The following is a 12,442-nucleotide window of genomic DNA, read 5'->3' on the forward strand; positions in this document are numbered from 1 at the left end:
AGTGATTCTCCTGCCTCAGCCTCCCGAGTAGCTGGGATTACAAGCATGTGCCACCACACCCAGCTAATTTTGTATTTTTAGTAGAGACGGGGTTTAACCATGTTGGCCAGGATGTTCTTGCTCTCCTGACCTTGTGATCCGTCCACCTTGGCCTCCCAAAGTGCTGGGATTATAGGCCTGAGCAACTGCACCCAGCCAAGACTCACAGTTATCTCATACTCACATGTCCCTCAACCCCTAGCGCAGTAGAGGACCACTAGGAGGTCCTCCAGAAATCCTCCTTGAATGCACAGGAATTGGTTCCAGGAGTGCCACGGTAGTGGGTGGGGTGGGACAGAGTTGATCGCAGATGTGTCTCTAACCAAAACACCTGGGAAACAGGTGTTTTTTAAAATGGCACTATTCCCCCTCCCCACCACCACATCTGTTCTTCAGTCTTCTTCATCTGATACCTGGAAAACAGTGACCTCACAGCCACAAGCCCTGAAGGCCTGGCTTATGTTGTCCATTGAAGCCAAAGCAAGTCAGGGGACTTTTCAGAAATGTCAATGTCATGAAAAACAAACAAACAAAAGCAGGGGACTGTTAAGCTGGGTATGGTGGCAGGCCTGCAGTTCCAGCTACTGGGGAAGCTGACACCAGAGGGTTGCTTGAGCACAGGAGTTCAAGTCCAGCCTGGGCAACATAACCAGACCCCCTTCTCTTAAAGAAAAAACACGGGACTGTTAAATTTAGAAATTAAGGTGATATGACAAGCAAAGGTAAGGTGTGAATCTCAGTTGGACTGTGGATTGAAAAAACAAACAGGGCCGGGCTTGGTGGCTCCTGCCTGTAATCCCAGCACTTTGGGAGGCCGAGGTGGGCAGATCACTAGATCAAAATATCCAGATCATCCTGGCCAACATGGTGAAACCCTGTCTCTACAAAAAATACAAAATTAGCTGGATATGGTGGCACATGCCTGTAATCCCAGCTGCTCAGGAGGCTGAGGCAGGAGAATCCCCTGAACCAGCGAGTTGGAGGTTTCAGTGAGCCTAGGTTGCCCCACTGTACTCCAGCCTGGGGACAGAGTGAGACTCCGTCAAAAAAAAAAAAAAAAGAAAGAAAGAAAGAAAAGAAAAAAAAAAAAGGCTGGGCATGGTGGCTTACGCCTGTAATCCCAGCACTTTGGGAGGCTGAGGCGGGCGGATCACCTGAGGTCTGGAGTTCAAGACCAGCCTGACGAATATGGTGAAACCCTGTCTTTAAAAAAAAAAAAAAAAGAAAAAACGACTGGGCACAGTGGCTCACGCCTGTAATCCCAGCACTTTAGGAGGCTGAAGTGAGCAGATTAGGAGGTCAAGAGATCCAGACTATCCTGGCCAACATGGCGAAACCTTGTCTCTACTAAAAATATAAAAATTCGCCGGGCATGTTGGTTTCTGCCTGTAGTACCAGCTACTCAGGAGGCTGAGGTAGGAGAATCGATTGAACCCAGGAGACCAAGGTTGTAGTGAGCCAAGATTGTGCCACTGCACGCCAGCCTGGTAACAGAGGGAGACTCCATCTCAAAAAAAAAAAAAAAAAAAAAAGAAAAGAAAAAAGAAGCAGGCTGGGCACAGAGGCTCACGCCTGTAATCCCAGCACTTTGGGAGGGGATCACTTGAGGTCAGGAGTTCGAGATCAACCTGGCCAACATGGTGAAACCCTGTCTCTACCAAAAATACAAAAATTAGCTGGGAATGGTGGTGGGTGCCTGTAGTCCCAGCTACTCAGGAGGCTGAGGCAGGAGAATCGCTTGAACCCGGGAGGTTGAGATTGCAGTGAGCCGAGATCCCACCCCTGCACTCCAGCCTGGCAACAGAGTCACACTCCGTCTCAAAAAAAAAAAAAGAAACAAGAAACAAAAAAACAAAAATGACATTTGAGGGGATAACTGGGAAATTCTTTTTTTTTTTTCTTTTTATTGAGATGGAGCTTCACTCTTGTTGCCCGGGCTGGAGGGCAATGGCTCACTGCAACCTCTGCCTCCTAGGTAAAAGTGATTTTCCTGTCTCAGACCCCAAGTAGCTTGGATTACAGGCGTGCACCACCATGCCCAGCTAATTTTTTTTTGTATTTAGTAGAGATGGGGTTTCACCATGTTAGTCAGGCTGGTTGAGAACTCCTGAGAACTCCTGAGGCATGCTAATATAGAGTATGTATAAGATGAAAATAGTGCATCAACGTTAGATTTCTTTTTTTTTTTTTTTTTTTTTTTTGAGACGGAGTTTCGCTCTTGATACCCAGGCTGGAGTGCAATGGCGCGACCTCGGCTCACCGCAACCTCCGCCTCCTGGGTGCAGGCAATTCTCCTGCCTCAGCCTCCTGAGTAGCTGGGATTACAGGCACGCGCCACCGTGCCCAGCTAATTTTTTGTATTAGTAGAGACGGGGTTTCACCATGTTGACCAGGATGGTCTCGATCTCTTGACCTCGTGATCCACCCGCCTCGGCCTCCCAAAGTGCTGGGATTACAGGCTTGAGGCACCGCGCCCGGCCTCTTTTTACTTTTTTTTTTAAGACATAATGTCGCTCTGTTGCCCAGGCTGGAGTGCAGAAAAGTTCTTAATGGACCACTGAAAAGTTCTTAAAAGGACCACTGCTTGTCTCCCTGGAGAGTGAACAGAACCCTAAGTGGGTTCCACCCACTTTACGGTTTTTTTGTTTTTGTTTTTGAGGTGGAGTTTCACTCTTGTTCCCCAGGCTGGAGTGCAATTGCACCATCTTGGCTCACCACAACCTTCACCTCCTGGGTTCAAGCGATTCTCCAGCCTCAGCCTCCTGAGTAGCTGGGATTACAGGCATGCCACCACCACATCTGGCTAATTTTTGTATCTTTAGTAGAAACGGGGTTTCACCATGTTGGCCAGGCTGGTCTCGTACTCCCGAACTCAGGTGATCTGCCTGCCCGGCCTCTCAAGGTGCTGGGATTACTGGCGTGAGCCACCATGCCCAGCTCCACTTTAGGTTTTTAAACATTATATTCTCTTAACTTCACAGAAAAAAAAAAAAAAGAATGTGGACCAGGTGTGGTGGCTCATGTCTGTTATCTCAGAACTTTGGGAGGCTGAGGCCGGCGGATCACGACGTCAGGAGTTTGAGACCAGCCTGACCAACATGGTGAAATCCTGTCTCTACTAAAATTACAAAAATTAGCTGGACATGGTGGCGCGAGCCTGTAGTCCCAGCTACACGGAAGGCCTAGGCAGGAGAATCGCTTGAACCCAGGAGGCGGAGGTTGCAGTGAGCCGAGATCAGCCACTGCACTCCAGCCGGGGCGACAGAGTGAGACTCTGTCTTAGAAAAAAAAAAAAGAATGTGATGTACACAGAATGCCAAGATTTCGTCATCCCACATTCTCTTGGGAGCCCTGTCAATGAGGACGTTTCCACCGTCATTAGATTGTTATACTAGTTTGTCATTTTCTTGCTTTTCCCAGCTTTCTTTTCTCATGAGGACACTTCCTGATGCCCCCCAAAGCCTCAGGCCCCACATTTTTGAGGGCCTATAGGATGCCGTGGCGTGCTCGCTTTGGCCATCCATGTCCCTTGTGTTGGACACTAGAGCTGTCCCTGAAGTGCGCACACCGACCTGCTCACGAACCGCCTTGAGAGGCAGGGAACTCACCCGCCTCCTTCCCGGGCCCAGGGAGAAGTGGGGTGGAGGAGGCGGGCCGGGAGGGAACCTGGGGGAGGGGGTGGCCCGTCTCCCAGGCTGGGCGTGGGCCGGGAGAGGTCCCCAGCCCACCGGGCCGTGCCAACAATGGCCTGTTGTAGAAGGAGGCGAGAAGGAATGCGGCCTGGGGAGTTGGGCGGCGGCGGGGCGGGGCCGGGCCGGGCGGCTGCCTCTTACCTGGCCAGGTAGCTCGCATTTCCCGGCGAGCGGCGGCGCCCGCAGCACCTGTCGCCCGGTGCGCGGGCGGGGAGGACGGCGGGGGACATGGCCTGGTAGAGTCCCCTGGAGAGACCGCGCGGCGTTCAGTCCCGGGCCGGGCAGGGCGACAGAGGCAAGGTTCTTCCCCGGCGCCCGCGCGGGCTGCGGCAGCATGAAAAAGAACCAGACGGTGCAGGGCACCTTCAGCAAACTCTTCGGGAAGAAGCACGCCACCAGCCCCAGCACCTCCCTCTACGCCACCAACCCGCCCTGGATCTTCACCCAAGAGGCCCCGGAGGAGGGGACCAGGGGCTTCGGTGAGTGCGCGGGAGACGCGGCGCGCTGGGGCAGGGCGGGCGGCGCCGTCTCCTGGAGGCGCGGAGGGGAGGGACACGTTGGAACCTGCGGACTGGCCGAGAGCAGCCGCCGGGCCGGGGAGGAGGCGCCGGACCGGGGTGTCTGGGAAGGGCCGTGCGGTGAGAGAGGTGGGGGAAAGAGGGGCCCCCGTCTCACCGGGAGGTAGGAGAACTTTGCCGCCCGCACCTCTGACCCCAGGCCCTCTTCCCTCTTCGGAGGTGTTCATTTCCCCCGCCTGGCGGATCCTATGCTTGTGTTACTGTTAGCGGGAAGGCTTCGGGAGGTTTGCGGTATCTCCCCGCACCCTACCCCTACGCTCCCTTTCTAGCCGAAGCAGAAGTGTTCCCGGAGAACTGGGGGCTAAGGGACGGTTTCCTCCCTCACCCTTTGCACGCACTCTGTTTCCCCAGCACACGTGGCAGGGAGGGGGCTGCTATCTGGGCGCTCCACTTGGCTCTGGCTAGGTGAGGCCCAGGCAAAACCAACAGGCGCAGCTGCTACCAGGTTACCAGCCTGTTTGTGACACCAAGTCACTTATTGGGGCCACAGGTTCCCGCCAGTCAACCTGGGGCCTGGGCTGTCTCTGGGCTGAGACGGAGGAGCCAGAAATGGGACAGTGGAGGCCAAGGAACCCTCTCCCTGACTGCCAGCTGCCGACCCTGGAATCAGACTTGTGTGTTTCTGCAGGCTTAAAAGCACCACCCTGGCCCATCCCCAGGCTCTGGCTGTGGGTCACCTTATCATTGCATTGTTTTGCAATTTGCATTCTCTATAACTGGGGGAAGCCAGCAGCTGGAGACAGAAAGCCATTTCTCGTGTATGACATGTGGCTCTGGAACCCCCGGGTGGGTGAGTGGTTTCTGGGTCTCAGGAAAGTCACCCATCACTGCTTTAGCTTGCCTGCCTTCACTGGCGCCACATTATCTTCACTGATCTTTCTAGCCACCGTGCTGGGACCCACAGTGGATGTCACAGCCTTGGCGCCTGCTTTTGGACTCAGTTCAGCACCCAGGTCGCCACAGCTAAGATACAAGGCACCATGGATAGGCGTGGGATAGACAAGGTGTCACCTCTTCCTGGCACACGGATCTCAGATCGGGGGTGAACAGAACTAACAACATGCCATTTAGCCCTTTCTGAGCCTTTGCTATAAAAGATTATTAAATCACTGCATAAAAGCAGAGAAGAGAAATGACCTCTGAGTGGAACTAGCATTGGAGCTGAGAGGAAAGGGCATTCCTGGCAAAACAAACAGTAGAGGCAAAGACCAGGAGGAGAGGGCGAGGGAGGCACGGTGTAGGCACTCCCAGACACAGGCGTGCGGGCAAGTGCCTGTGAGCCTGAACACTTCTTTCCGTCACAACGGAGACACCATGGAACGAGCATTTATCTATCCCTTCTTAGGTGCAAGGCGACATTCTAAAATCTTCATGTTACTGATTCGTTGAAATCTCATCTGGAGTCAGGTACTATTATTATCATTCCTGTTTGACAGATGAGGAGACTGAGGTGTGGGGAAGTTAAGTAATATGCCCAAGATCACACAGCTTTCAATGCTGGAGGCGAGATTTTTCGAAGTCCACAATTCAATGGATTTTTAGTAGACTGTTTACAGAGTTGTGCAACTATCACCACTATCTGGTTTTAGAACATTCCCATGACCTCCAAAATCTCTCTTGTGAGGCAAAACCAATATTTGAACCCAGGCAGTCAGGCTCCAGCAATCACACTCTTTTTTTTTTCCCAGGGTCTCACTCTGTCACCAGTCTGGAGTGCAGTGGCGTGATCTCAGCTCACTGCATTCTTCACCTCCTGGGTTCAAGCAATTCTCCTGCCTCAGCCTCCCAAGTAGCTGGGACTACAGGCCATCATGCCTGGCTAATTATTATATTTTTAGTAGAGACAGGGTTTCACCATGTTGGGCCAGGATGGTCTCCATCTCCTGACCTTGTGATCTGCCCACCTCGGACTCCCAAAGTGCTGGGATTACAGGGATGAGCCACCGTCCCTGGCCAGAGATCACACTCAGTGGATGTGCTGAATTAACTCTGCAGAGGATGGCAATTCAAGGGTGAATTTTACTTGAATTCACCTGGAAAATACCAGGCATCTGCCTGGAAAATACCTCATACACACACATACAACACCCCCCCACCCCCACACACACATACCCTTCTTCCCCCAACGGGAGACCTCAGCCATGCCGCTCAGCCGCTTCCGCATTTTGCCTGGGTTGAGCCGGCTGCTAGTTGGCATCAGCACCTCTGGTGAGAGAAGAGAGTCTGGTGCCCTGTCACCTCCAGCCAGCTGTTGCCCTCATCAGCCTGGGCACAGCTGGGTTGTTTTTTTTTTTAATGCAAAGGACAGCTCCTCCCATTCCTCAAGGCAGGGCAGGGCCTCCAGCTGACTCAGCCTGGTCTTGCCTGCACACAGAGGAGTGGAAAACATCATGCATCCAGCAGAACGGCACCCCAGTGTTTCCGGGGCGTTCTCTGGGGTGCCACTGGGAGTGGCAGAGGTCCTCCTCCCTGCTCTGCTTGGCGTTAGGGAGAGGAGGGATGAAGGTTGGGGATTCTGTGATGGGATGTAGGTGCAGCCCTTCCTTGTCATCCTGTCTCTGTCAACACGTGGGGCTAAGCACTCTCTGGGCCTCCATTTTTTCTTTTATTAAAGGGGATAGTGTCCAGGCTGCCTGCAGGGTAAGTGCCTGAAGTGGTATTTATGGCAGTGCTTTGAAGAGCATTTAAACGAAACACTCTAAAGCAGGGTGTCCAATCTTTTGGCTTCCCTGGGTCACACTGGAATTGTCTTGGGCCACACATAAAATACACTGACACTTACGATAGCTGATGAGTTAAAAAACAAACAAAACAATGCAAAAAAAAAAAACACCTCATAATATTTTAAGAAAGTTCATAAACTCGTGTTGGGCTGTGGGTTGGACAAGCTTGCTCTAAAGCTTGTCCTGGTTCCATTCCTGCCCATGGCCTGCTTTGGGGAATAAAGTTTTTGTTTTTTTGAGATGGAGTCTCCCTTTGTTGCCAGGCTGGATTGCAGTGGTGAAATCTCGGCGCAGTGCAACCTCTGCCTCCTGGGTTCAAGCGATTGTCCTGCCTCAGCATCCTGAGTAGCTGGGACTACAGGCGCGCACCACCACATCCAGCTATTTTTATATTTTTAGTAGAGACGGGGTTTCACCATGTTGGCCAGGATGGTCTTGATCTCTTGACCTCATGATCCACACACCTCGGCCTCCCAGAGTGCTGGGATTACAAGCATGAGCCACCGCGCCCAGCCGGGAATAAAGTTTTATTAGAACATAGCCAACTATGCCCCTCATTTACATATGGTCTATGGCTAGAGTTGAGTAGTTACAAAAGAGACCTTATGGCCTGCAAAGGCTAAAATATTTACTCTTTGGCCCTGTACAGAAAAAGTTTACTGCCCCCTGCTCTAAGGCATGATTTATTATTGTGAAATCATTCTCAGCATGGAGCACTTCCTGCCCCTGCCTGCTTCAGCACCTCTTCCTAACACTGCTGTAGACTAGAGGAAGCCGAGCCATGAAAAGGCTATTTTAAAGTCTCAGAGAGTGGAATTAGAGTTCCATAGGGCCCCTGAGTCGGTGACATTCTCCTCGAGCCTCGGGTGAGATGCTTGTGATATCCAGCCCTTGGAGAACAGGTGGTAGAATGGAAAGGAGAAATTCAATGTAGGGATGTATAAGGGAATGAAGGAGTAATCAACCGTTTGCTCTCTGGTTGCAGCCATGTAAAAATCTGTTTGCACAAGGGTAGGCTGGGTACAGCAGGTAAAATGCAAACAGTCATGTGAAGGTAGTGACGAGCAAATTTTTCTTTACAGAATTTCTCTAACATGTATTCAGTAATTAGGAGGGCTTCACTGAATGCATTTGCAATCCTAACAAAGTCTTCTTCTTCTGCCCGCTCCCAGACCAAGCAAGGCTACACAATTGTGTGTATGTGTGTGTGTTTTTTTTTAAATGCATGAGAAAGGAGAGATGTGGATCTTTGCTAATCCCAAGATAAGGGACTGGGCTGCTACTGGAGACAAAGCTGCCAGTCACTCAGGACTCCTCCCATGCGTCTTAGATTAACTGAGCCAAGATTCTTTATCTATCACGGCTGCACCCGCCACCAGCAATGGGACACCCTTGTTTTCTTGAAGACTCTTTCCTGCCCTATTCCTCTAAATGGGAAAGCTCACAGCTACCTCAGACATTTGTCTGAAATGCAGATTCTGGGCTGGGCACAGTGGCTTACACCTGTAATCCCAGCACTTTGGGAGGCTGAGGCAGGTGGATCATATGAGCTCAGGAGTTCCAGACCAGCCTGGGCAACATGGCGAGACCCCGTCATCTCTACTAAAAATACAAAAATTAGCCAGGCTTGGTGGCATGCGCCTGTAGCTCCAGTTACTCAGGAGGCTGAGGCGAGAGGATTGCTTGAGTTCAGGAGACAGAGGTTGCAGTAGACCAAGATTGTGCTACTGTATTCCAACCTTGGCGGCACAGCAAGACCCTGTTTCAAACCAAAAACCAAAACAACCCCAGCACTTTGGGAGGCCAAGGCAGGAGGATTGAGCGTGGGAGATACAGGCTGCAGTGAGCTATGATAGTGCTACTGCACTCCAGAGCGAGATCCTGTCCCCACCAAAAAAATTAATTAGTTAAATTAATTTCAGGTAACTAGAGTCCCACCTCAGGCACAGGAGGTCAGAATCTCTAGGCTAGGGTTTGGGGCTCTGGGTTTTCTTTGAGATGGAATCTCGCTTGGTCGCCAGGCTAGAGTGCAGTGGCACAATCTCGACTCACTGCAACTTCCACCTCTTGGGTACAAGTGATTCTCCTGCCTCAGCCTCCCAAGTAGCTGGGACTACAGGCACACACCATGCCCAGCTAACTTTTGTATTTTTTTTATTTTTTTGAGACAGAGTCTTGCTCTGTCGCCAGGCACCAGGCTGGAGTACAGTGGCGCAATTTCAGTTCACTGCAATCTCCGCCTCCTGGGTTCAAGCAATTCTCCTGCCTCAGCCTCCCTAGTAGCTGAGACTACAGGCACACGCCACCACACCCAGCTAATTTTTGTATTTTTTAGTAGAGACGGGGTTTCACCGTGTTGGCCAGGATGGTCTCGATCTCTTGACCTTGTGATCCGCCTGCCTTGGCCTCCCAAAGTGCTGGGATTACAGGCGTGAGACACCGAACCCAGCCAACTTTTGTATTTTTAGTAAAGACAGGGTTTCAACATGTTGGCTAGGATGGTCTCTATCTCTTGACCTCGTGATTCGCCCACCTCTTCCCAAAGTGCTGGGATTACAGGCGTGACCCATCACTCCCGGCCTTCGGGCTCTGGGTTTTTAACCAGCTCCAGGGGAATTGTTTTGTGCAGGAAGATATGAGAATCCTGGTGTTTCCTTTCCCACATGAAGCAAGGCTATTCTCTTTCCCTTTAGGACTCCCTGCAGGGCACATGGTAGGTTCTACATAAACATGGAAAGAATGTGGCCAGCTCCTTATCGGGAGGACCCTAGTGCCGCCTGGTGTGGCTGCAGGTTCTGGTGTTCCTGTTCCCTGGATCTCCTGACCCTGTGCTTCAGGCCCAGCTAGAGGGTGGGAAACTCCCACCTCCTACCCCGGGAGCCGGGAGCTGAGCACATATTTCCGCCCAGGGCCAGGCTGGCACCAGCCTACCAACCTTGATTTACTCCTGTCCCCTGGAGGTGTGCTGTGGTTTGCCGTCAGTCCAGTGCACACATATACACCCACTGCTGCCCCATTGTATAAGCTTCTCTTGTCACTCTAGTTCAACTCCGGAAAGCCTTGACCCCTACAGACCAGCTACAAGGTGCCCCGTCTCTCCTAGCCAATAGAGTAATGACAGTAATACAATCATTATCACCAGGCTCTGGACTAAAAGCTTTGTATGTCTTCTCAACTGAGGAAACAGACTCAGAAGGAAGACTCAGATCGGTGAAATGACTCAGTCATTCCAGTCCGGGGTAGCTCAAACATCAAAGCGCTCCAGTCATCTGGAATCTTGTGAAGATTAGATTTGTTTCGGTCAACGGAGGGAGAGTCAGAGTCAGCATGTCTCACAAGTTCTGGGGTCTGCACACTGAGCGGCGAGTCCTGGCTAGGAAGCAGAGGGCCCTGTTCGCTGTGCTCCTTCCCCTTAGTCCTCACTTGTGGGGCTGTGGGGGACGGTGCCCAAGATTCCTCCTTTTCTGCTTCTCCTCTACTCTGTAGCTGCCTGCCCCTCCTCCCCTCCACCCCAGCCCAACCTTCAGCGTCCCCTTTGCCCTTGGACAAAGGCCTCTCTCTGGTCCTCAGGATAGGCCTGCTGGGACTTGTTGGGACAGACTGGCCTTTTTAGACTCCTGTCATGTGGACACGCTAATTAGCAAGTAAAGGCCTTGTTAATACCATTTGTGAGTTACATTCACATGGGGCCGCCCTCACTGCTTCCATTAGAGGCAAGGGCTCCCCTAGTGGCCGATGATTGGATGCTGCACTTCATACCTCACTGTACAGAACCCCCATTCTACATCTCCAGTGATGTAGAGGTAGGAAGAGGTCAGTTTGGGGGTTCTGGATTACTCTCAGTCAAGGCAAAAACTCCCCAAGCTAAGGCCCCACTCCTAAGCCCCAGGAATCCAATTAAACCTGTAGCCAGTGCTCCTGAGGTCATTTAGGGGCTCGCTCCTGGCCATTTGGGGTCCCCAACCCTCCTCCCAGTTCAGGTAGCTTCCTTCCCTCTCCTGATTTTGTGAGGCTTCCTGAAAAGGATCATCCTCATTTTACAGGTGGGAAAACTGAGCCCGACAAAGTGCTCAATGTCCTCAGGCATTACATGGATGTGAATCCAGATATGATTCCTAGGTCTATTTCCTCCCCTCCACACCTACCAACTTTCTAGTCTCATTCAGGAAAAACAGGAGATTGAGAGGAAAGACGCTGGATCCCTACATTCCTTCCCTGCCGTCCTGGCTATGACCCTGACCCGAGGGAATCAGATTCTACAGTCAGGCTGCCTGGGCTGGAATCCTGGCCCCTTTGACTCACCAGCTATGGGATCTTGGGCAAGGGACGTAACCTCTCAGCCTCCGTTTCCTCACCTGCAAATTGGGAATAATAAGGGTACTTCCCCCATGGGGTGGTGAGGACTTAGAATAGTGCCTCGCTCATAACACAGGCTTAATAGATGTTAGACATTTCAGTATTTAATTAATCAAATTAATTTTCTCTCTAGTTTGGACCTAGTTAGAATTTGGGGAAAGAGCTAAATAACTGTCTGAGAATCTTTCTGATCTTAGCCTCCATGGAGATCCATGAATGGCTTCCAGGCAGTGGGAGGAAGAACATTTCTTCCAACCCTGAACTTTGTGAGCAAATAAATGCAGAAGTCAGTGAGGCTCCTCCCCTGGGGGAGCAGGGAGAAAAGAAGGGCTGTGCGTCCTATGGCAGAGTGTACCTAGCTCTCAGCTTGCCCAGAGCTGGCCCACATTTAACACATACCCCAGCCCAGGCTGAGAGAGCCAGGTTTGCCTGCTGGGGAGAGGCAGTGAGCCACCTGCGGTGCGTAAGGCACTGAAAGTCAGGGGCCCTGTTTGACCCCTGCTTGGCAACCTTGGTCCAGCCCCTCCCACTCTGGGCTGCTGCAAAGAGCGCTGTTGGGAATAGCCCCAGGCATCAGGACTCAGAGTGAATGAACCCCGATAAGAAAGCAAAGGGCCACCTGTCTCCCTCCCAGTGGCTCTCCCCCATGGGGACAGGTGTCACCATGATTTGCAAGTGGCACAGCCCAGCTCAAGCTCACAGCTCAAACTCTTGGTGGAGGGAAGTAAGGTGGGGCAGAGAGAGAATGATGATGATGATGATGACAATAATAACCAGCCCTCCCACTTATTATTATTTATTTTGAGATGGAATCTCGCTCTGTCGCCCAGGCTGGAGTGCAGTGGCATGATCTCAGCTCACTGCAACCTCTGCCTCCCAGGTTCAAGCGATTCTACCTCAGCCTCACGAGTACTCTGAGTAGCTGGGATTACATGTTTCTGCCACCAAGTCCAGCTAATTTTTGTATTTTTAGTAGAGATGGGGTTTCACTATGTTGCCCAGGCTGGTCTTTTTTTCATTTCTTTTTTTTTTTTTGAGACGGAGTTTCGCTCTT

At 51.6% G+C, this 12,442-nt stretch overlaps 1 protein-coding gene across 1 annotated transcript in view; it reads left to right on the top strand.

Annotated features, from left to right (window-relative positions):
• The first annotated feature begins 4,022 nt into the window (after nucleotides 1-4,022).
• Nucleotides 4,023-12,442, top strand: part of CUNH6orf132 (chromosome unknown C6orf132 homolog) — a 41,796-nt gene continuing 33,376 nt past the window's right edge. Inside the window, exon 1 of the mRNA XM_012448655.2 lies at nucleotides 4,023-4,210. Within this exon, the coding sequence (XP_012304078.2) occupies nucleotides 4,066-4,210 (145 nt within the window). The 5' untranslated portion in view covers nucleotides 4,023-4,065. The remainder of the gene's footprint in view (nucleotides 4,211-12,442) is intronic.

This window comes from Aotus nancymaae, unplaced genomic scaffold, assembly GCF_030222135.1.
Source record: "Aotus nancymaae isolate 86718 unplaced genomic scaffold, 86718_ANA_hifiasm-v0.15.2.pri h1tg000040l, whole genome shotgun sequence".
NCBI classification, from domain to species: domain Eukaryota; kingdom Metazoa; phylum Chordata; class Mammalia; order Primates; family Aotidae; genus Aotus; species Aotus nancymaae.